The 25,897-nt window shown below is 45.5% G+C and overlaps 1 protein-coding gene across 2 annotated transcripts in view; it reads right to left on the bottom strand.

Annotated features, from left to right (window-relative positions):
- Nucleotides 1-25,388, bottom strand: part of ZNF592 (zinc finger protein 592) — a 36,126-nt gene extending 10,738 nt beyond the window's left edge. The window contains exons 1-4 of one of the 2 annotated variants that reach the window (XM_085071177.1): nucleotides 25,257-25,388; nucleotides 19,247-21,567; nucleotides 5,304-5,482; nucleotides 702-878 (exon numbers count right to left, since the gene is read on the bottom strand). In XM_085071177.1, coding sequence (XP_084927303.1) covers nucleotides 702-878; nucleotides 5,304-5,482; nucleotides 19,247-21,559 — 2,669 coding nt within the window. In that variant the 5' untranslated portion in view covers nucleotides 21,560-21,567; nucleotides 25,257-25,388. The remainder of the gene's footprint in view (nucleotides 1-701; nucleotides 879-5,303; nucleotides 5,483-19,246; nucleotides 21,568-25,256) is intronic. The other variant, XM_085071178.1, reaches the window with a different exon arrangement.
- Nucleotides 25,389-25,897: the final 509 nt, after the last annotated feature.

Below are 25,897 nucleotides of genomic sequence, written 5' to 3' on the forward strand. Positions count from 1 at the left end.
TCAGCAGCTCCAGAAAGGGATGGACTTCTGAAGAGGGTTGTGCTCTCCATGTTTTGTCAATACACACCCACGTGGGCAACTGAACCAGTAACTCAACTGGGAAGAACAACAAAATGCCTCAAGCACATACCACAGCTTGCTAAAAATAAGTTTACTTCTAAGCATATGCATAACTCTGTGTGTGTGAGCACTGACAGATGGGAGCAAACACAAAGCATACCAGCCAGCTACACACTTCTCTCAATCCCACCTTTCCATAGGTCCTCTCTGAAAGCACAGATTTTTGGCACTAGCTCAAGCCTTGGAGGGAAAAGCTATAGGAGGCTTCTCTGTAATGATTTTTGGGAGCAACACTGCCCGGGGTAACTCTCCTCTTCCCTTTGAGTACCAGATGCAGCAGCTGCCCTGGAGCCATCTACCAAGAGGTGCCACTGTGGGTACTGCTGGACAAAGAGGTGACAATGAAGCTCATTTTATGGATGTTTAGCTCTTCCCTGCAGAAAGTCCTCTCCTCCTACCCAGGAGACTGTGTTTGTTCCAAGGAGAGCGTGCTCTGGTTTGCAACAGACCCCCACTGGCAGACAAAGCAGCAGATCATCTTACACATGGACAGAAACCAAAACCAGAAAAAAACTGTGAGAGAAGGGGAAGCCTGGAGCCACCAAGCAAAGCAGAAGAAGAGATTAAACCAAAACACTTACTGAGTAGTTTTGTGAGGCTCTGCTGGATGCTGGCTGGCTATGTGAGCCATGGTGCTGTCAGCCGACTTGAAGGCCTTCGGGCAAAAAGAACACTTGTGGAAGACTTCGCAGTGTTTCTCATGGATGTGCACTTTGAGCATGGCAAGAGTCATGAAGACAACTCCACAATGGGTGCACCTGGGGGACACATGACAAAGCACTGAGTTACAGCCACAGCATCACTTCCATCACACCCGCAGAATGGCACAGATGAAAGGACCAGGCTGTGGTGGGTCCTCGATTCAATCAGTTCAATCTCTTCCATATTAATATGGAAGAGTCAAGGAGAAATACGATACAGGAATTCTGGGCAGAACTCACAGATAAACGTTAGCAACAAGCAAACAAGATCTATAAAAGACACCTTCAGAGACTAAAACAACTCAAAAAGAATAAACATTCAACAGAATGCCAGCCCTGTACCTGTGAGAGCCAATTTCAGCACAGGCACAAGTGATGGACCAAAGTAAAAGCACCTGATGAGATCTCCCTGTGGCACTAAGCAGCACAAATACCAGTTAGTCCCCACTACAAAATAAAGAGAAAGAATATCCAGCCAGAAAACTTCAGCAATTGCTACTCCACTGAGCTCTGGAAAATCACAACAGCAACAGCAAAGAGAATGAAAACAGCAACAGAAACACCCAAGGAACTGATAAAGCTCATTAAAATCAGTAAGATACAGGTGCTGCCGGTGCTTGTCTGGGAGGGCTGCCTGGATGCTCAGGAGAGAGAGAGAGAGAGAGAGAGAGAGAGAGAGAGAGAGAGACAGACAGACAGACAGACAGACAGAGACAGACATACATACATACATTGCACATGGAGCTAAAGGATTCTTCTCAGCAGCTGAAAACAGGGCCAAGAGGAGAGCAGGGCCACCCCACTGGCCTCAGCCTGCCTCTCCTCCAGACACACACCTGTGACAGGTCTTGCCTGATATTCCCACAAGATGGCAACAACCAGCAGTCTTACTTCATTAACTTGAACACTCCTCCCCAGATTCACCTGGTGTGCTCTCAGAGACGCCATGCTCCAATTTACAAGGGCACGGGAGGATGCAGCCACCTGCCCTCACCTGCCTTGCGCATAGCAGCCGCAGGGTTTGCATCCCATAGGTGCACCTCTGCTGATCTGGGACCAGAGCAGCCTCACCCAAGGAGCCCCTCCCAAGGATATTCCATCAAAATGACACCAGTGGAACTGTGCTTAAGCCAGCACTGCATGTATGGATGTTAGAGGCGGGGAGCCCAGCCTGGCAATGCAAGGGCCAGCCTTTTCTGCTTGTAGGATATGAGAAACACACAAGGGACAACCTCCTCACCTTATAAACAGGTTTTCCCTTCATTCTGAGGGCTGTTTCTGCCCCAGCACTGTTTGGGGCCACATGTTTGGCGCTGCCATGGCACTGCCGGTGCAGATGGACCCCAGCTATCGCATGCTGGAACAGCTCCAAGCCCTTACCAAAAACAAACAAGCTGCTGGAATATCCTTCCCTCCAGGCCAGCCTCCCAACAGCATTTAGGAAACAAGCCCAGGCTTTGAAGTTACACTTCAAAAGATCATTAGGCAGAAGCCAGCCTAAAGGAGCCAAACCATCTCCCCCACAGTTTTATGAAAACACAGAATTGCTGTGTTCTTACATTTTGAGAGAGAAGCAGTGGCAGAAGCTGGTTTCACCTTTGGGGAAGCATGAAAATGTTTTGCTGGGGTAGCTTTGCCCTCAAGCCTGATCTTCAACCACATGAGACGGACGAGAGAGACTTTCTAGTATAGTAACACCAATAGCCACATTATTATGGAAGAATAAATTCCCCAAGTATAAATATAAGAACAAATACTAATCCTGGCAGTAAGGAATGGCTGGTACATCCAGGAATATCCAACCGGCTTCCTCCACAAACACTCCCTGAACTAACAAGAGATGGTTCTACCTGATGCTTGATTTTGGGAAGTACTTCATTAAGGATGAAGAATGAAACAGGGTCAAATGATCACAGGTTAATTTAATTTACAGTAAATAGAAGTCTAAACTACAGCCACTTTGTAATTAAGAATCCCAGCGCCAGAAGGACAGTTTGATAAACTAATTAGCTGCACAAAGTGGATACAGGATGTCAACAGGCATGCCATGTAAATCCTACAAATTGCAAATTCTGCTATCATCCCCAGCACTCTTGTATCCCTCAAGGCAAGGAGGGGTGGCTAAAGGTCTTGGAAAGCATCCTGTGAGAGGAGATAACAGCTACAAGATGCTGTCTTAACCCTATGAACACTTCCTATGCCATCACCTTCCTCAATTCTCCAAATGGCACCAAGCAGAAAAATGAGTCCCAAATTGGTGGGGACAGCTGTAAGGGGCTTGGAAAAGGTGGGGAAGGTGACACTTGGAGCCAAGAAGAAAGGACCATTAAAACCAGACTTGCTGAGTTTTATTTTTAACTGTAGAAGACCATTCTCATTTTCAGTGCAATCACTAACCATGTCTCAACTCCAAATAAAACCATATCCCACGTTTAAATGAAAGCATTGGGGTATTAGCAGAAAAGGAGACAGAATAAGGATTTATCACAAAACCAAAACCAAAACCAAACCTATGCTCCAGAAATTCATGAAAAACAGGGATATAAAGAGAAGCAGCAAAAGTCGAGCTGATCCTTGAAGGGATTTAGAGAATTCCTCAGCTTTTCAGCTCTGCAAGTAAGAAATGTGAAAGAGAAGAAAAAAGTTACTCCATGACTACAGGGCAGATACCACAGATTATCTAGATATGGTTCTGCAACCAAAATTTATCTCTTCTGTTTTCAACATCAGGGACATCAGCCCTGCAATAGAGACAGGCAGGACAAAAAAAGGATGGCATAGCCAGACATTCACTTGTCTAGTGGACTCAGCTTTCACAGACGAGCTTCAGCAGACGTGAATTAGAGGAGAAGTTAAAGAAATTCAGCTTTTAGAGAAGCTGTGTAAAGTTTAAAAACCTGTAAGTATAATTTGAGGGTTTGCCTTGGTTTAGATCTTCATTAATGTCCCTGGCACAGAGAGCAGGTATCTGCTAATGACATCTGTAGACAGATGGAAGGTCTCGTTGCTGGATCCCCAAGTGCCACTGAAGTCCCAAGAACTGCACCAAACCCAAGTTAGTTTTCTGACATCTATTCCATTCCCATTTTTCCACCTCAGGGAAAACATTTTCTCCTCCAGCTTTCCTCCTTCCCAGATTAACTCATTTTCAAACAGCCACAGTGTCACAGCCATTTAATTTGTGATGAAATTAATTCTTAGTTGTGGGCTGGGTCTCTTCAAATCAGATCCCACATTAAAAAACCTTATTTGTATATAATTAAACTCAGAATCATCTTTTTATGTGCCTCTTGTCTTCACAGTTGAAAGAAAAAGCCCTTGAAAACCTCAGTGTGATTCAGACCAAACCACGCAGCAGAGCTTCCTGAATTTGCAGACATTTTAAAAGAACATCTCCAAGAGCAGAAATTGCCCTGTTTGTTTGAAATCTCAGAGTATTTAATGGCAACCAAGAGAAAAAAGAGAACTTTACAGAAACTCAAAAGATCACCCAATCTCATCCCTCAAGCACCATGTGTTAAGAGCTGTGCTGCAGCTCATATGATCTAAACATGCCGAGGAGGGAAGGCCTGTAGGGAAAAGTAATGTCTTACTCTAGTAAGTAGTTTAGTTAAGGAAAAGATATTGTACCACATCCAGAACCTTGGGAGCCTTCTTCCACCTGTCTCAGCTCATGAGAAGTGTCTGGAGAGTTGCAGGGGCATAGAAAGAAATAATCTATGCCCTTCTCATAAAGGCACACATCCTTAGCCCTTTACTATGGACATAAACATAAATTCAAGCCTTAAGGAGATTTAGAGGATTAAGATCTTCAATCTTTTTGCTAGAAGTATCAATCCTGAGACACCCAGCTGCAACATGAATTCAATACAAGAGCTTGTCAGCTCAAAGATGCCACAAAATGATGTCTGTTCTCAGAAACCTCCCTTAAATCCAGTTAGTAATTTCCCATTTCAAATGTGTTTTGTCATGCAGAAAACCACACCAGGCTGTGGCTACATCCGCTTTCATTTCTGCTGTAAGGAAGACACATTTCACAGTAACAAAATCTTTTGGGTTGAAAGGGACTGCAAAACTCATCCCGTTCCACTCCCTGCCATGGGCAGGAACACCTTCCACTAGACAGGTTGCTCCAAGACCTGTTCAACCTGGCCTTGAACACTTACAGGGATGGGAGTTCTGATTTCAGGTGGGATAGAGTTAATTTCTTCCCAGTATCTGTTACAGTGCTGTGTTTTGGATTCAGAATGAGAATAATGTTTATAACATACTGATGTTTTGGTTTTTGCTAAACTGTGTTTATCCTAAGTCAAGGACTTGTTTTTTTGGTGTGTGTGTCTTCTGCTCTGCCAGTGAGAAGGCACAGAAAACAAACTGGGAAGAAGCACAGCTAGGACACAGACATCCACAACCTCACAAGCACAACCAAATTTCAGAGGTGTAAATCCCAGCTTCCTAGGGAGCCTGTGGAGCTGCACACACCTGAAGCCAACTTTGCGGGAGTAGTGCAGACAGTTCTCCTTGACGTGGGTCTGGAAGTACGCAGAGCGGCACACAGCCCCGCACTCCGGGCAGCAGTATGGGGACTTGTGAGCATGGATCCTCTGGTGGGCACAGTAACTGCACTGGTTGGGCAGCATCATCTGGCACACTTGACATGTCTGATGGAAGAGAGGTTACATTAGTTAGTTATTCTCTACTTAGGTTTTTTTTCCTCCAAATTCAGCCTGGAAAACTTCCAGGTTTAAAAGAAGCACAGGCACATTCCTCTAGCAGCAGCATCAACACTACGAAGCTCTTTAACTAGTCGCCTTATCATCTTTTCCCAACATCTTCCACAGTTAACCATACCAAACAAAAGTTCCATATTTAAACCATATCCTCTATGGTTTATTTCCTTTTTTCCCAATAAAACAGGAAAGCAAACTCTTTCACCTCTTAGCTCTGATAATGTTCTGAATGCTCAGCACTTTCATTTCCTAACTTGAGAAGGAGAGCACTTTTCTCAGCAAGCCCCCATCCCACACCAAAACATTGCAAAAAAGCAGTAAAATTATAGCCCGACTCCAAACGCCTGCTGCTGAAGGCAGTGCAGTCCAGACATGCACCTTCTGCATCAAATCCACTGCTGTGTCTCTTGTATAACTTCTTTGTATCAGATTAAATTTGAATTTTTCAAGACCACAAACTACGAGTGTTTCCTTTATAGAAACTTCTTGATGACCAGAAATAATGCAAAGCCTCTTTCTCTCCCTGTTTCATCCTTAATGAAATCCATTTTTACCCACACACTTACTATCAAAACTGCTTTCCAGAAGCATCATTTATTTGACAGGTAAAGTTTTATGTGGATGTATGTTCCCACTGTCAACAGCTGTCAAACCTCTGCTCCCTTTCACGGGTGTCTTGACTATCTGTGTTCCTTCAAATCCCAGGAGCAGCCACTCATCCTTTGTTGGATACACAATACTGTATGCCTGAGCAGAAGTAGAGCTGGAGCAGATCCCAGCCCACCCTTAGCCCTCCAGGAGCAAAAATGCTCTTCAGATATTAATAATCCCATGCAAAATCACTCCTCTAACTTAAGAATGAACAACAGCAAGCAGTTAATTATGGATTATCAAATCAGATAATTTAATTAAATTTCTGTGGACTTCACTGCTGGCAACCAGGGTACAAACCTGGGACAGAAGCCCTTAAATCTGACAAAAATAAAATTAATGGCCAACTCCCTTTTTTGTATCATTGCTATTTCATGCAGCACCTCTGTGACGCTCCACTACATAACATGCTTCAGGGAACTGTGAAAACCCCTGAAGGTATGAGAAAGAATCACTTATAATAAAATGCAAAGATATGACAAACCTGAAAGGTTCAAGGGGTGGAAGGGAATAAAAAATTAGGCACTCATAAGTGAAAATTGCAGAAATTGCCAAACACATGAAAAGCTTCAGACACGTGATCCGAGAGACGTTGCAACTTAAGTTTAGAGGAGAAAAGGTTTCTCCAGGAAGGAGAGAAATGAGTGGAAATACCACATGGTAGGACTCCCATGTACACACCCATATGCAATTAAAGGAAACTCAAGAGCATTTCAAATGCTGAAGAAGTCCCCTAATTTCAGCAAAGAAAAACAGTGCTAATGACCCATTGAAGTGGGAAAATGGGAAACAGAAAAACACCAGGACATCACTGCAAGGAGCTGAGCAGGATGTTTAATTCTCCAATGCGTTCTCAAATCCCCAGGTAAGAGCTACAAGAAGTAAGTAACAAGCAATAAATTAGTAGTAAGTAAGAGCAGTAAGTAATAAATAAGCAATAAGTAAGAGCAGTTTTATTGTGGTTTATGACTTTTTTTTCTAAATGGCTTGAGATTTGCAATAGAAGATTTATCTCCCTGGCATTGTTAAAAGGAGACTCTTCTTGCTGCGATCTCAACTAGTATTTAAGGCAGAGTCAACACAACCATAAGCTGAAAGCACCTTTGCCCTTGTAACTCAAGTGAGAAACACTGTATCCAGATTCTGCCTTGTCAAAGGCAATTTAGTTCTGATTTTAAGTCAGTTTGAGGCTCACCTCTTCCTCCCCCATGTCATACCCACTGCTCCCAAAACCAAAGAGCACACGTCGAAAACCTGAATTTTCACCACTCTGTGTGTGCTTGTGCTGGATCTAAAATATGCCAAAACCACTCAGTATTTGATGAGGCCCATGCCTGGGCACTGCTGCCTGGGGATGTCAGAGAAGCAGCGAGCTCCCGTTACCTCCTGCATTGTGTGAAAGGCTCCACAGGGACCAAAACCATGATAACATAAGGCAGGAAGCTTTGCAGACTGTGAGCAAGAGGCATCAGAACTGTGGTTATCTACTTCAGGCCTGGCAGGAAGCCTGCCAGAGAATGTGGACACATGATACAAGTAAAAGGCAAGACTAAGCGAGGATAAGGCTAAATGAATTCATTGCTCCTGCAGACACCAGGGAAGGAGCTGGAAGGATTCCCACACTGACACCACACACTGCAGGGGGGACAAAAACCAGCCCAAGCCTCCAAGTTCAGATTGCCTAGTGGAAGAGTCAAGACACTGAGCAGTAAAGACACAAAGAAGAGTGATGAGCCACAAGGATAAATGAGTAAGAATAAGGAAAATGGTCATCCTTTAGTATTACTTCTGGACTTGGGAAAAGTCAATGCAGCTTCCCCCTTCTGGCCACATGGAACCATCCTGGCTCTAGAGAGGAGTAAACAACTTTGCAACATCCGTCACTACAGGATTTTGAGGAAACTAAGGTGCCACCACGTAAGAGAATGATTTTGCTTTGATAAGTAAGTGGTTAGAAGAAAAGAATAAACAGTTCTTTGACAGAGCAAGGTCCCCAGGAAGTTCTGCTGGCATTTGGCCTCTTCAAAATAACCTTAAAGTGTCTGGGAAAGTTAAACAGCAAAGACTGATGATCATAACCCAGAACACTCAGCATGTTACAGATAAGGGCTGACCACAAAGGCTGGCTGCAAAAACATGCAGGGCCAAGCGACTGGGTAATAAAATGAACGAACCAAGGAACATACCAGAGCTAAGGAAAGTTCCAGGAAGAGAAAAAAACCATAACTGGTATCTTCATGCTCACACTCATCCTTTTCTCAACACCTGCAGAAGACACAAGCCCAGACATCCTGCCCAGGGGGATTACAGGAGGTTCTGCTCATCCCTTTCACACCAGGAGCTGCTGCACTTGTCAGGAGCCAATGTACGGCCATGCTGGGCTCCCCACTGAACACTTAGTCTTGGACACAGAGTGGTTTTTCCTTTTGCAACTCTTCTGCTTCGTATGAGAAATTGTAACTTGGTTCCAGATGTCACATTTTTATCTCTCTCCTAGTTTTCCATGACTTTTCAAAGAAGTCTGGCAGCAATTGGAGACATTCATTAGTCAGTTTTTTCTAAAGCATGTTACTAGGACAGGATTTTGAATTATGTAATGTCTGTGTTTTTCATATACTCCCATAGCCTACGCTTTAATCAGGAATTATTTATTACAAATTTTCTTTAATTCCAGTTTGCCTGCCACATTTCATTTGGGCTTTTCTTCCACAAGTCACATTCATACACAGACAAATGCTCAGATGATAAGCCATTTTGGAATACTTGAGCTGATTCCCATTTTTACTTATTAGCTTCTTCAAAAGGGGAAAAATTAAATATTTTTCACTGAGATACAGTGAAGATTGAAAAAATATACTGCTCAAAAAAAGTTTGTCTGTTAAACCCAACCCTGCAGCCACAGAGGTGTTTGCAAATCAGGGCATTTATAGTAACACACAGTTTTGCCCCAGACAGTGCCTCTGGAAAGGGAAATGGCTTCAGCATCACCAATGAAACATTCCAGCAGTTTTAGTCTCTGCTATTCCAGAGTTAAGTGATGGTGATGAAGCCCACATCTATTTAAGAGCTGTCCCCAGACTACCAAGGTCCTCTTTGACATGATCATCATGGAGCTTCAGTCAAAAACACTTAGGCACCAACCCTATGGCATGGGACCAGGGCTAGGAAAGATTCACAAGCCAAACTATGTCTTAAAAAAAAAGTAATAAAAAAAATTACTAAGGACTCAAAGTGAAACAGTCATAGGGGAACAGAAATTATATTTGCAGACTGTTATTGTTTTAAAGAATGTTTGCCCTTAACATATTCAAATCAAAAATCCCCTACCAGTGGTGACCTAAAGCCCCAGTTCCTCCCAAATCCAGCCTTTTGCAAGCTGTAATTTTTCTGCTCAGGCAGAGCTGCAGGGGCAGCCAAGGGATCACAGACAAAGATTAGCAGGATCCTCTTGCTATATTAAAAAAATAGTGACCAATTACTACTTAAAGTTAACCTTTAACTTCTCAGTAGCTCTCCCTTACTGCCTGGCTGGGATCAAAGCCAGTAACCTGAATCCCTCAACAGGGATGCTTTGCCTGTAGTGGTGTGTTGTGCTGGCTCTGGGAGCACAACTGGTCCCAACACCTTCATCTCTGCCCTACTGTGTTCCCCCTTCCGCATCCCTCCCGGATGACTGTTTGTGGACCACACTATAGTCAGGCTTCAAATGCTTGGAGGGCTATTTTTGACTTATTTCAACCATCCAGGTTACAGCACTGCTACACGACATTTTACCAATGTGAGGAGAAGTAGAGAGCAGAGAACTGAATGTGCTGTCACTGTGATAACTGAACTATACTCCTACTCAGACTCTCTCTAAATGAAGAGGCATCACATGCATTAACATGGATGAAAAAAAAACCTTTAACAGAAACTCGAGATTATTCATTTGAAGAAGAAAAACCTAGAACCCAACTAATACCCTAAAACCAGTGTGTTCAAGTTTCAGCGACAAAATACAGGTCATGGCCAATTCTAATGTAGGGATTTTATCCTAATTAACACTCCTATGTTGCCATACCCAAGCACAGCAGCTATTGTTATTTCCTTAGGTTACAATTGCCTATTTTGTCAGCCTACAGAGCCAATGCCACTCAGGGAGCTTGTCTGATCTTCAGCCAAAGGGCATGATCACAAGACACATTTTAATCCCAAACTTCTCCCATTCATGCTCTCTTCTACCTTCAGCTCACTCCTGCTCACATCTTATACATCCTCAGCCTCATTGCTGCATCTCACCTCCTCCTGCCAACCTTTTGTATTTGTATCCCTGAACCTCACCAACTGTTCAACACACCCAAATCCCGTGTCCTCCTCAGACCTTCCCCAAGACCAAGTCCTACACACACATCTCAATCATCCCAACACACCAGGATGCTTATGCTTCAATAAGGCATTCGACTAAAACCTTATCTCTAGAAACTAAGACTGTTAAATAAACACAAAATCCATTTTTTGTATGTGGAAAAATCCCTGGTTAAAGCATCAGGGTAAATCTAGAAACCTGACAGCTTAGAGGAACAAAGTGGAATTGCAATGAAAAAATCCACTAGCATCACATATCTCAGACAATACTGCATCAAATCAGCTTACTTCTGAATTTGCTAAATCTGTAGCTCTTTTCTCTTTATGATCTCAGCTGTAATTTCAAGAATTTCATTTTCCACATCTTTTCTTTTGACCCACTGTACCGGGTTTACAGGGCAAGGTTTTGGTAGGAAGGAGCTGCAAGGGTGGCCTCTGTGAGAAGACACCAGAAGCTGCACCCATGTTGGGCAGAGTTCCGTGACAGACCTGTCACTGGCCAAAGCCGAACCCTTGAGCAGCACCTCTGAGATAACAGATTAGGAAAGAGTAAATGATGCTGTGCAGCAGCTAGGAGAGAGAAATGAGAAGCTGCGAAAGAAACAACTCAGATGCCAGAGGAGGTTCCCCTGCAGACCACCATGAATCCATGGGGACCCAGGCTGTCCTCCTCTAATCCATGGAGGACCACAGTGGATGTGCCCTGAAGGATGCTGAAGCTCATGGCTAGAGGCCTTGCTGGAGCAGGTTTTCTGTCAAGACCTGTGACTCCATGGGGGGCCCATGCTTTTCCAGCCTATTCCTGAAGGACAGCATCCCATGAAAAGGATCCATCCCAAAGCAGATCCTGAAGAACTGCAGCCTGTGAAAAAGACTCGTGCTGAAGCTGTTTGTGAAGGACTGTCTCCCATGGGAAGGACTCCATGATGGAGGCAGGGGAAGAGTGTGAGGAGGAAGGCTGGGTAGGCACATGGATGCAGTTAGAAATCTGAACTCCCACTTGCTAAAATGATCACTTAGTGGATTAAATAAGTTTTCATATCCCCACTTTCAAGTCACCAGTGTGACCCCATATGCTACATGGCACACATTCCCTCTCTTTTCTCACAGTGGTGACAGTTAAAGGCCTCTGCTCTTTTCCCCATCCTGCAGGGTTGATTCCTGCCCAATTGCGATGATCATCTCGCAGCCTCCCAGCTCAGCCTTTTTCTTCTCACCTTACACCCCAATTTCTTGTCTTCCTGGCCTGTTCTTCCCAGAGAGCCTGTGTCCCTCCATCACAACACTCCAGCGATGCAACACATCCCATCTCTTCCCTGTGATGCCAACATGACCACAGTCCTGCACATAGATCACAGGATCACAGAATGGTCTGGGTTTAATGGGACTTTGAAGCTCATCCCATTCCACTCCCTGCCATGGACAAGAACACCTTCCACTAGACCTGGTTGCTCCAAGTCCCATCCAATCTGGCCTTGAACATTTCCAGGGATGGGGCAGCCATGGCTTCTCTGGATTGGAGATTGTGTTTATTGCCCACGGTCTGTGCATCAGCATTAGATACTTCAGAGGGCACCTTCTCCTCATGGCAGGATTGAGCAGACCATCACCACTACTTGGGTTCTCATTCCCCTGCATGCTACCCCCAGAGCTCTGCAGCCACTTTTGATACACTCCAGGTTGCCTGGGGCAGCATCATAGGTGCCCAGGTGAAAGAAGAATGCAGGAGCAAGACTCTTCCTCTTAGTGCCAGCAGACACCAGCTTCCAGTCCCACTTCCATCCTACCCAGGACAGCCCCCCTGTCTTCAGCTGTTCCTCCTCCTCACTTTCAGCCATGTCCTGGTCCCCAGTTCACAACCCTGCTCCTTATCCTCTTCCCTCCAGCTGTTCTCAGTCCCCCAGGGGCTGCAGGACCACCAGGGCCAAGCATGGGTGGGGAAGGAGGAGAGGGTGGGATTGTTGCTTCATGGCAACAGATCACACACTGATTTAAGCAGACCGTGAAGCCGCACCCCGGCTTTTCTTCCTCCCCAGCCTCTCCTCTTCATACCAATGTTCTGGTTTGGCCTCGGGTGCAGGCTCTGCTATCCTGCCACTCATCTCTTTGTCTTCACTCCCAACGATCCCTGCCTGGAGCTCCATTCCTTCAACATGCTTTCACCACAACATCTTCCATCCCCTTTGCTTCTACAAAATCCACAGGGAAAATTTCCATATAAAACAAAATCCATCCTTGTTAGTACGTAAGGACTGCATTAATCACTCTTGGTTTGGGACAGGGAGCAAACTGTTTTGTGGGGCCAAGGGAATTTTTTGCTGATTTTCAACCCTCTTGTTTTCTAAATCAAAACATGAACTTGGATGGGGGAAGGAAGAGAAAAACAGGAAAAATATAGCTGCTGCCTTTCTTTTTTGCTCCTGGGACATTACCAGGACACCATGTGGTCCTACTAGCTCCTGGCAAGTTTTAGCCAATAAATTATAGAGCATTGATTTAAGGGGGAAGGAAGAAGAGAAAGAAAAGGCAGCGATAAAATTGCTTTCAAATAACTCCATTGTAGGTGGTACGTAAACAGAACACATCCCAACTCATTGAAGAATTCTTATTGGTCAAAAAATAAAGAGAAAAGAACAAGAAAAAAAAGTAAGGAGAACAGAAGCACACAGGTCCAAGAAAATTCAGCGGTCCCTAGTCTGTATTTTGTACTTCATTAGCGTTCTTAGCTACCTTGGTGCATTTTGGGTGGTCAAGTCAAAAAAGAAAGGAAAAGGAAAAAGAAGTAAACATCTCTGGTTACCAGTAGATGGACGATTATGCCTGAGAGGGTCAGAAAGTACTTTGAATTCTTGCACATAAATTCTTGCACATTCTTTGTCTGTCCTTGCCAAGAAAACAAATAAGCTCCATCTCAAAACCAGTTTGTCTTTTGTTCCATCACTTCTGCTACAGACCTCTTCCAGAATTCACTCTTCTGATGATTACAGACTGTCCTCTAATTTTCTATGAAAATCTATTTCAGTCTGTTCTTGCATCATTATTGCCTGTAAATTTAGAAGCTCCTTTCTACAAACATCACATCAGATACAGGGTGAGAGTGGATACAGAGGACACTGTAATGAAAAGCACATCTTAAATGCAGGCACCTGGAGCTGCATGGGCTTTGTTCCTCTCCTGTAATCTGAGCCCTGAAAAAGCTTAAAAAAAACCTGCCTGATGCTGATGAACTGCCCAGAGCAATTCCTGTGTGTACAGGAAGTACTTATTTTGGAGCACATTTAGTTTCTGGTGGGGAAAAAAGTTCCACTGTGCTCACCTTTGTCTGCCTCATTGCTGAAGGAGACCCACCCTCACTTACCAGGCCTTTGCCAAGCTAAACTAATTAAGAAGTTTTCATTTCCCCTTCAGAGATCATATTTCCATTTCTGGTCATTCTTCCCTTGCTTATTCCAATCTATCCTGATAAACAAAACAATAAACTCCTTTCCAGCTCAGTTATTTTTAGCAAGAAGGAGCATTACCACAGCCCTGACTGGTGCTGCAGGTTGACAAGTCTCCTACACAATTTTGTCACCTCAGTCATTCAAGGACTTCTCAAGACTCAAAATCCTGCCTCTGGATGCTTTTCATCCCATTCCTACTCAGTCTTCAAGATCATCTATGGCCTCCTGTAAAATACTCCCCATTTTCCATTACTTCTTACTTTGTTCATTTGGTTCAGCAAATTTTTCTACATGTTCTTCCTCCAAGCTCTCCTTAACACAAACATTAACTCCAGAGGTACCCAAAATCATCCCTCAAGAAATTTCACAAAAACCTGATCCCAGTCGCAATTACTTCCAGGATTTTACCTAGAACCTCATAATCCAACTTCTCCAGTACATCCATTCCCCATGCAGCACTCTAACAACCATCTCACTGAACATCAAGGAGATGAGCATATACTCATTTCTCTATTCCAAAAATAAATTATAGATATACATCAGATTAATTTGGCATAAATTACGCCTACTTAAATATCCTTTTTCCCCGCTCAAAAAAATCTTGCTCTAGGACACACCACCACTGTATCAGACCAAAAAGACCTCAAGTTACATGAAACCTTTTGGTACCACCTTTTCAACATCTGGACAAGTATAATGCCTACATAGAACACAGCTTCTGGTTTGAACAAAATCCAACCTACCAGCTATTCAAATTCCTATTCTGCTTCCTTCTTGCAGTTCAGCGGTGGAAAAGCAGTACATAGGTCCCATGGAGCAACTTGATTCACAAGCTAACAAAAATTGCAGAATTGGCCTCACTAGTTGCCAGAAAAAGGCAAAGTCACTGTGGTCCATTAAGATGATCCACTCAAAACATACATCTAATAAATCCAGTTGTTTCTGTTACTGAAGTGGATTATTCAAGCCTGTATCCTCCCTGCAAGCCACGGAGATCCCATCCCACTGTGGTATTCGGCTGGGAGGAACTGCCTTCATTCTACACATATTCTGTACTAAAATAAACCACGTAGGATTTCTCTGCTGTACTCTGAGCAACTGCTATCATGTACGTGTTTAAAATACATTAAGGTCAAGTTCTCAATCACTTTTCTAAAGATCTTTCCACTCCACCTTCTCAACCACGGTATCGTCCCCATCTCTTCTCCACAATTGCTCCAACTGTGCTGTCCAGACCATACCCCTATCTTTCTTTCTTTCTGCAACAGAACTGACCCAGCCATGTCATTCTCATTTTGGCCACACCTAAGGAAAGTCATTTATCCATTATCCAACCTATTAATGTGGGATTTACCCACGGCCATGTGGGAATGTAACACCAAGTATTTCCTTAGCCACCATCTAGAAGAAAGAGAAAACCCTTCTAAACAGCTCTGGGAAACCTGAAAATGTCAGAGTAATTCACAAAGTCACGGTAAGAAATTCCAAACAAAGTGAAAAGTCTTAAGTATGGACACAGGGTAAGTTTTCTCATGGAGCAGAGCCAGCTTAGGCTCTTCCTCCTCTCCAATCCAGTTATTCCTGCCTCTTATCACATGGTGCTCGTCCTTCAGCTTCTGGGTAACTGAAAACAGCATACTGAAAAATAAGTCTCTTCCCTGCTATTTCTTTTCTCCATCAACCCCATTGGACCTTCCTTCTTAGCAAGGTGCCACTCCAAAGCCATGTCCAAAATGGTTTTTGAGTTAAGAGCACCGTAACTGAGCACTTCAAAGCCTATTTGGTTTCTCAAGTTACGGTCACACTGGATGTGCATCCAGATTTGGTGGCATTTAACAGAAGAGCTTCCAAGAACATTGATCAAAAATCACCTGGCTTATTTTCCTCAGGTACCTTCAAGTACAAATCCAGGTGCTGCAGATAAATTGCTTTTACCCTTTCCCTTCAGCCAAAGTTGCTCTTTTCATTATGAATTCATCTACCCTTTGCAAGAATCCTCGTTTTTAGAGATAATCTGGTACCAAGCATCTGAATAGTCACAGATTAAAAGCTTTCAACCATAATACAGTGGAGACCCACCCCACTTGAAGCTCTTTAAGCTCTTCAGAAGGCATAAATCAAGCCATGGCTATATGTGGAAAACATCAGTACTTCATCGTTTCTCAAGGAGGCATGGCAAAGAGTTTGTGCCTGAATTCTGGGATTGAGTAAGAAATCAAAAAATGTAAAAAATTTCCAAATTATCAGAGTGCAATTTTTTGTTAGCTAGCTTAAAGAAACTATGGCAATCACACTCCATACCCTGCTTCTAAACCAACATTTCAATACAGTGAGAAAGACATCCGGTATGGAAGAAGAAATACACCATTTTTGCTCAAATGCACAAAATTATGATAAAACTCTAAAAAATTAATCTCTTAAGATCTAAGGATGTGGTTCATAGCCAAGCTTGCCCACAACAATTAATACTATTTCTGCATTCTGACAGATTGTCCCACCACTGCAGCATGCTGTGGATCAAGCACAGGTACATGACAACTGGTGTGGACTGTAGTTTTAATTAGATGTACCAACAGGTAAATCAACACCTTCTGCCCTGTGGACACAGTGGTTTTGAACCACTGCTAGGGGCACTAAAATATGTTGTTCACTGCAGGTGTTACATCAATACCCTCCTCAGCAATGCAATTTCAGAGAATCAGAGAATCCCAAGCTGGTTTGGGTTGGAAGGGACCTTGAGGACCATCTCGTTCCACCTCCTGCCATGGGCAGGGACACCTTCCACTAGACTTGCTCCAAGACCCATCCAACCTCGCCTAGAACATTTACAGGGATGGGGCAGCCACAGCTTCTCCGGGTGACTCATGGCAGGGCCTCACCCCATAACATGGAAGAATTTCTCTACACCCAATTTCTACCACTGCCCCAAAATACAAGTGTCCTGGCACAACTCTGGAGATAGAAACCGGAGTTTTCAACCACTTCTACCACCTAAGAAGGTGTTTACAAACACTAAATTGTGTTTACAAAATCAGTCACTTGATCCTCTTCTGCTCATACCAACACTTCTCTTTCTTTTCTGATCAAAATACAAAGAACAACCCAAGGAATTAACTTAATGCAGAGTCAGAGTATCATCTCGGAAAGGGGTGAACACGTTCTCTGTTCCATGAGCTTATGACGCACATTCCAACAGCTTTATCTACCGACCTTCTCACACCATGATTAGTAGTATTACATTCATTAATATTTGATATGCAAAACCTTCAGCTTCTCAGACCTTGATACTGCTGGGAGCTACATTGTGTTGTCCACATGGGATGCATGATGTGAAGGCCATCCATACCTTTTCTCTTGGACAGCTCAGAGAATCAGGGACCCCTATGAGACCACAGAATTTCACCCATCCTTTCAGCTCTCAACCCAGTGACACCAAACACCTGGGTTCTGGTAAAAGGCAGTGGGATGGTTTCCACCAGGTACTGCTAAATCCGGACACACAATTACAGGCATAGGGCACAAATGCTTATTTCCTTTAGAAATCTAACAATTTTATCGAAACAGATGTTCTGGGAACAGCATGGAGCACAACAGAGCAGCCTGGAGGACAGCAGGTACAGTGGAAAAAGATTCCCAGAGCAGTGCATGCATCCCATGGAGTATAAGCATGTGAAGATCAAATAGGGAGGAACTAGTTTCACAAGCTCAAAAGTAATGAGCTCCTTTTTCTAATGTTTCTGTTCACAAAAAAACCCGCAAAAATACTCTCACAACTAGCAGAACTACTTGAAGTGAGAGGCTTAAACTCTATTCTTGGTTAAGTTACAGAATAAATTATTTGATTACAAGCTAAAAATACTTACTATCACACATTCTTTCCCTTTTTAAGGAGCTCTTGAATTGATAATCCCACAACTGAAATAGGAAATACACTTTAAATGCCACTGTTTAAAATTTTAGCTCACTTTGGAGCACTCACTGTATCCCTTCTCCTGGAAGTTTTAATGCCAGACTGCTGACATTTCCTAAAAATGCATTATAGCTGAAAAAGAAACTTGGGTGTTGACAGAGTACAATGCTTGCTGGCCTCCCTCAGGAGAGAAACCTGATTACATGGTCACACTGATCCCTTCTGGTCTCCATTTTTTATGACATCAAAACCATTCAGCCATAATCAATTCTTTTCGTGGCTGATGAATTTAAGATAACAAAGCATCTAAATGGGACCACAGAAACCTCAATACTCCTGCAAGCCATTCAAGCAGCACAGGAAGGCTCTGTAGAGTGTAGGTGCTCCGACAACCATGGCAGAGATGGGGTCATCTTCCCAAATGATGGCATGGAGTCCTAGTTTGTGGAGCCCTTGTACTGGGAGCCAGCTCTGCTGGCAGCCACACCGACCTGGAAAGTTTTCACCTCATCCAAATTGATAAGGAGAAAGGATTCCTCCTCCTCTTCAACTGCAGGTTGGTTAACACTTAAACAAGACTCTGTCTTACAAAATAAAAACCATAAACAAAGTGTATGATCTTGGTACAGAACACAGATCATCTTCTCTTCATTAGGAGAAACCTCAGCTGGAATTTAATTTAAGAGGATTCCAACCAGGTCCATAAAGGTGGTGGAGACCTGAACAGGGCAGCGTAAGAGGAAGGCAGGAACTAACAAGGCTCTTGAAGCCCCCTATCCAATCACGGCACCCACTTGCCCTGTACCATCCAAAGGACAAAAACAGCCAGAACCAGCGCCCCACCTCACATACCACAGCAGGCCTGTCCAATACACACCCGACCACGCCAACAGCAACAACAGCACCCAATGTGCAAAGCATTACATGGAAGGTTCTGTCACCAGTTCCAGGAAAGGCAACATGAAACTAGGTCAGATCTCCTCCAGCCATGCTTACAGCACAAAAACCTGTTTCAGGTAACACTCTGCTGATCCACCCCTACGGCACTTTTGCATGCCTCACCCAAGCGATCTTTCACCTCCAGCACCTTTCTGTGATACTCGAGGATCTCCATAGTCTCCTTACTATGCTCTTTTTACTGGCAAAGGGTAAAAAGAGAGCAAGCAAACAACACTAAATGTCTCTTCACACGTAGGCGCTTGGGCTCACGTGCATCCCAAATCCTCCCCACAAGCACTGTTTTAGGCAAAGCAACTCATTTGCCACCACAATGCCTACTTTTCCCCTTGAGGAGAATCTCTTTAAACTCAGAGAGATATTACTAATAACATTAAAACAATGACTTACCAGTCTCTCAGTATCTTCTGAGCTTCTCTGGTAATGAGCTGCTAAAGAAGCGTAATCCTGCTCCTGCTTGTTACACTCTAAACACTTAAGTCCATGACGGATTAGCCTCTGTGGGTCTGTGTAGAGAGGCAAGGCTGGCTGAGTGTTCGCAGAAATCCCTACCCCGCCTCCTGAAGCAGCACAGGACTTAGGTGGAGGAGAGGACAAGTGCAAAGTCTGAGAAGCTGGAGAGGCTGAAGAGCTTGTAGGAGAAGGTGAAAACATTTGGTCTATGGAAATTGGTTTCATGAGCAGCTGAGAACACTGCATGATAAATCCTTTGCTCTTATGGTCTCGTGCATGTTTAAGCAAGCTACACTTATTAAAAAAAAGGAGCACAGTTGAACACTGAGTGCACATGACTTCAATGTGAACGCTTCGCCTACTATAGTGTTGAGTCAGGCTTTTCTCTAAGGCAAAGGAGTCCCCACATTCCAGGCAACAATACCCAGAGGCAGGTAAATTAATACTGGTGTCAGGTGGGGGGCTAAGGTTCGGAGTATATATCGGAACTGGACTGGCACTCTGTAGCACTTTATGGAACGCCTCCATGACAACAGGAGCAGCTTTCCTGACTTGGTGCACCAGTGGCACTGACATCTGTGCCACCTGAGGCTGGTTTCGCCTCTGTGCCGATGACTTCGCTGTAACAGAAGCAGCAACACTGTGGGGGACCAAGTTGAGATTTGCCAAGTGCACAGCTTTGGGAAGAAGGCTGGAGGTGGTTGTGTTGGACGGCTGTGTCACCGTACCCTGCTGCTGCCTCTTGACCCCCACCTTTATGGCACCACCGCCGCAGTTTGGCAGTGGAGATAAGGACACAGTACATGTGCTGTTTGCAATATCCATTTTCATATTGTCTGAGTAAGGACTTGTTACGTTTGACAGCTGGACAGCCAGAACAGCCCCATTTTTGGTTGAATTCCTACCAGCCTCACTTTCCATAACCACACTAGTGTCAGGGGATGGGAAAGATTTGATAAACTCCTCAGCAGAAGAGGTTTCCGTAGGTGACTCTTCTGAAGATTTGCCTAACTCATCATTTTCTGGCAAAATTCTAGTTACAGTCCTTTTAATTTCACCAGAGGACGTCTTGATAGTCTTTATTCTAACTTTGGGAATAGCTGGTGGAGAGCCAGCTGCCATGGAAGGAGAGCCTTTCCCACTGCTGTCACTGCACACACTCCGAGGACTCTCAGGCTGCTTGTTGGCCTTCCTCACCACCTCCAAGGGGCTTCGGGGACTCTTTGGCGACTTGGGCATTTTTGGACTTCCCTTCGTCCCATCTTTAAAAGGACCAGGCTCCTTGGTAAAATTTGGCTGATCACCTTTTGGAATACATGCAACCTTTTTGGCCTGAAGAGCTACTAACGCTGCCACGCAGGATGACAACTTGGAATGAGTTGGCTTTAGCCTCTGCCGAGGTGGTACTGACGAAGACATGTTTAGCTCGGGTACAGACCGCTTGCCATCTCCTAAATTATTGTGAGGGAGGTCTCCAAACACCAAACCTTCTCCAAGAAAGCTCTTGACATCTACCAAGTCCTTGCTTGACTGTGCAAACCTCTCTGCTGATTTGTCTTGCTCTCTCCTGCTCATCTCCAGCCTATTCTCTGTATGGCAGTGGATTTCCATCTTTTGTTCCTTTTTACAGTACTGATCAAACATGCTTAATTCAGGCTCTGGCACCTTTCTAAAATGATCTAGGACTGAAGCCCCTGTTGGTATATACATTGAAGGTGGTGGAAAATAGGGAGTTTGGGCATGTTTGGGTTTATCCCCAATACTGTTCTCTTTGAATGCATCCTCTGGCTCAGGGCTGGAAATGGGGCTAAACTGACTAAATGTTGGCAATGGCTCCGACTTGGACTGGTCCAGTTTATCAGAGTAACCTCTTGAGGTGTCACCATTAATAAAAGTTGACTCAAATTTGCCATAATTATGGACTAAAGCATGAGCCTCGGCTGGCAGCTCAGAGCCACGAAACCCATTGTGTAATAGACCAGTTCCAAGGTGATTCCCCTCCTTTTCTGCCTCAAAAGACTCCTGGCGACTTGTGTTCTTCACTATCACACTCACAACTGGTGCATCAGAGGGAGGCAGAGAGTGGGATAAGGACACATTCTCATCGACGCACATTCCTGATGACTTCAGGTGATTCTCAGTCTCCTCTCCAGCTGATGGAATGGTCTCCTTAGCATCGAGGCTAGTCGGATCAGGGATATCAAAAGCAGCCAACAGATCATCAAAGTCGGGGGTTTTCATGTCCCCCATGATGAAAGCTACAATTAAAAGCACAAAAAATACGTTGTCAGGTACATTTCCCCTATGGACAAACTTTGTAAGACTCATGTACATCAACATCTTCTGTGACAAAAATCACAGTTGCCCAAAGCCCAGGATGTGGGCAGAGCTGCTCCTCAGAGGTGCTTCAAGCAGCATGGTGAAAGACAGCATCCCCAGATTCCACAATCCCTGAGAACAGAGGCGGTACAAGCATGACCTTTGAAAAGACACCATGCTCATGCAGGGGACATCGTTTTAACCTGTCAGGTGCATCACTAATCCAAAGCCAGCCATGATCATGTGCCTCAACAAAAGATTCTGACGTACATTAGCAGAGGGGTTTTTTTGTTTGGCTGGGGTTTTTGTAGAGTTAATAGGCAGCAGTTGCTGCTGATTTCTCAACAGATTGTCATATCTGAAGAACTCAGTCCTTCCTCGAAGATATAAGGCATGGGCAAACAGGTTGTCCAAGAGACACAGGTCTGAAAAGTGAGATGACTCCCTACCCTGAGCAATTTAAATAATAGAAGTCTTCAGTAAATATTTTAACAGCTCCAAGAAGATAATTTGAAACAGGGGCAATCCTTAATTAGGTAACCACATGAATCAATACCACCCAAAGACAGAATAAAGAACCATATCCAAATTGTAAGAAGGAATTGTATTCCCAGCCAGCTTTCTCTTTCTAAGCTCTTCAGAAAGGAAGTGGGGATTTGGAACGCTCAACACAGTGACCTACAACAGCACTAATCAAGCTCTGATGAGATGCATGAAAACTGACAGCACAGAATTACTAGAACATTTGTGCTCACTACTGTCAGGGATACTTGATTTCCCCCCGTTAAACCAAAATATTTTCAAGTTGGTAAAATATAGAGACTTCACAAACATGTAATAAGCCATTCTTTTAATATGTTTTATTTAAACCCCAAATTTATGTCAACTGATGTATGCTGTATGTAGGGGAGGGGAAAAATCCCAAAGTGTGTCAACAGAACTAGCAGGGCACCAGTTCCTGCTTGGCAAGGAGCACCCACAGGCAAGTGTCCTGCCACACTCACTTGATTTGGGCTGCAACAGCGCTGCCAAAGACAGCGGCAAGCAAGGGAGACTGAGACGGTGGCAGGATTCCAGGACAACGGGGAAGAGCTGGGAGCAGAGGTGCAGGCAGAGAGAAGGACCATGGGACAAGGCAGAGTCAGAGAGAGAAGCCATCTGACGCCTTCCCAAAAGGGCCCCAATTTAAGGCTGCTATAGTTATTGACAATTGGATTTAGAAGTTTGTCAAGCATCACATTTAAACCAAACAAAGCTCAACGCTTCTGACCGGGCTGCTGGAATGGGGAACAAGTGCTGGGCCAGGAGAAATCACTTCAGAGCAGAGCATAAGGACACAGTGACCTTTGAACTTTAGCTCAGCCATTCCTGCAGACAAGTCCCAGAGGTGCTGCTTTGGTTAATCTACCACAAAACACTCTGCAGAGATTTACTTGGCTTAAGAGTGGTTTGCTGCGGCTGAGCTTAAACTCGTTCTTAAATTAAACCACAAATATGAAGGTCCACGGAGGGCTGTGCAGTAATTTATAATCACATCTCTCAAGGAAGTGCAGCTGGGCATGAAGTCCCTGGAAGCCCAGATTATCCATACGCTCCACATCTCCAGCACTTGATAAGGACTTTGGAAACATCACAGATTACTGCAGCTGACAAAGGCACGGACCTGAAACTTCCCATTCCTTTGGGTGGGAAATCTAGTGCCAGCTGGGAGAGAGCTAGGCACACACAGCTCCCAAAATTTCTGGCGCACAAATCGTTCCACAAGGAAGACACTTCATTCCACAACCTGGCGTGCTTGAGTTTTATATAGAGAAGAATGAACCTGCCAATCACTCTTGACCTTCCCACTCTGGAACACCTCTCTGCATCTGTGTTTTAAAATACAAGACAAAATGAATCCCAGGTATCTGCAGCATCTCAAAATATCCTTTTCCTGGAAGAAACCTTGCATTTTCAGAAGCATTTGTGTTCATCTTTGAGTCTTATAAAATGCCAATTTACTGTCTTTGCAATCATGAGGGCACAAGTCTCAACCCAAGTACTTCTTCGCAAAATTGCATCTTAAACTTGTCATACACAAAGCCACAGCTTCTCAAAATAAAGCAAGTTTTAACCCAGATTCTAGAGAATGTGTCGCATCAATATAAGTGATTTTTAAATACCATAAGTTTAAAATTTTGACTTAACACCCTTCTCTCTAATCACAGATAATAAACAGAAAAAGGATATTGAAGAAAATCATGTAAACTAGTGTGTGAGGAAAGCTGAAAATAAAGACCTTTGTCCTTACTCCATCATTCTTGGGCAAAGGACTGAGAACCCAATCTTGGGATCCAATGAAAACATGGAGGCTGAGATTTGCAAAGCAGTAGAAGTGAATAAAATGAGCAAAGAAGGACTTATGGAGTAAAGCATGTATTTCAGTGTGCAAACTCAACCTGACTACAGCCTATTTCTCCAGAGCTCAGGAAAACTAGAAGGTTCCAAGCCATCCAAAGAAACCCTGGGGAAGGATGTGAAACCCCAGGGCCTTTTGCTATGGATAAGCTTCAAAGTCGAGGAGAGGCATCACAAAACTGGCATACTCCACTCACTCCACACAAACCTTTTGCTAGCGGTGTTATTCCCAGGGACTTTTGGAGATTGGAAGTACATGTTCTGCAGCTTTCAAACCAGGGAAGAGGTCTGAGATTGCCACTTAACAGTGAAGCAGGAAACCCCAGTTACAGCAAGGAAATTAATTATAGAACGGCTTGGATTGGAATGGACCGTGATGACCATCAAATTCCCTGCTGTGGGAAATTATTTATCATGTCCATTGCCATTACTAAAGATTGGTAATTCTGCAAAACAACAGTGTACAAGGGAAAACATCTGCCAAGAGCTGCTCACACTGGTCTGGCGTCTCCAGGAGGGGATGCAGAGCCTGCCTGCCACAGGAATCCCTTGGGAAGGCAGGGATAGCAGGAGCCGGGAAGTGCGGGGAGGGCAAGGGATGGGGAAAGCAGCCGCGCAAGAGCTGTCAGGGCTGCGGGAAGGGCACGGGGCAGCCGGAGCTGGCGGAGAGCGGCTCAGAGGCAGGTGGGACCCGTGGCTACAACACCCCTGAAAGTTTCATGAGCCCGGTGCGGCTCTCGGTGCGAACGCGGCCGTTGGGCTAGGCACTCCTACACATACACACAGACACACAGACACACAGCCACGCAACACACCCACGCACCCACCGCTCCCTGCCCACGCCGACCCCGCCCGAAACAAAGGCCGGGCCCGCCGCCCCCCGCGCTGACAGCCCAGCCCGGCCCGGCCCCGCCACACGTGGGCCGCCCGCCGAACTTAGTTTGTCCCGGCGGCGCCGGGCCAGGCCGGGCCGGGCCGCCGCGGGCACCGCAGCCAAGCCGGGGCCGGGGGCTCAGGAATGAGGGGAGGTGGCAGCCCGTGGGCCGGAAGAGCCGGTACGGGCGCACAGGGCTCGGTGCGCCGGCGGCGGGGCCGCCCGCCCTGCCCGCGGGGCGGCAGCACCGCCCGGCCGCGGGGCCGGCGGGAGGGAGGGAGGGAGCGCGGGAGGGCGGAGGGCAGCAGGAGGGGCGGGCCTGGCGCCGTCGGGCCCGGGCGGCCGGGCAGGACTCACCCACGCAGGCGGCTCCTCCGGGCCCGCCGGGCCCGCGCGGCCTCACCCCGCACCGGGTACCAACGGCCGCAACATGGCGGCGGCGGCGGCGGGCGGGGCCGAGGGCGGGGCGGGCCGGGCACGACGGAACCGCCTTCCCTTCCCTTCCCTTCCCTTCCCTTCCCTTCCCTTCCCTTCCCTTCCCTTCCCTTCCCTTCCCTTCCCTTCCCTTCCCTTCCCTTCCCTTCCCTTCCCTGCCACAGGAACCCCGCCGCCCCGCCACCGCTCCCCCTCTGGGAGGCTCCTGACAGAGGCGCCCACGGGCCCAGCCGGGGCCCCGTGTGCCCTCTGTTCTGTTTCCTCACCAAAGCCTGCCCCGACAAGGGCTCCAGTTGCAGTCCTCGCTCCGTGCCTTCAAATCTTTCCTCCTTCCCACACCTCCCCTGATGCGGTTTGCTCACAATTACGCTGATCGACCCACCTGATGTCCCATGAAGGCGTGAGCGAAGATGTGTGGAGTTCCAGGCCGGTGAGCCTCACCCTGATCCCTGGGAAGCTGACGGAGCCAATAATCCCTGGAGCCGTTTCCAAACACAGCGAGGACAAGGAGATGTCTGGGATCTGTCAGCACAGGTTACAAAGGGCTTCCATCCCTGATAACC

Source organism: Lichenostomus cassidix, chromosome 10 (assembly GCF_008360975.1).
Source record: "Lichenostomus cassidix isolate B80296 chromosome 10, HeHo_3.0, whole genome shotgun sequence".
Lineage (NCBI taxonomy): Eukaryota > Metazoa > Chordata > Aves > Passeriformes > Meliphagidae > Lichenostomus > Lichenostomus cassidix.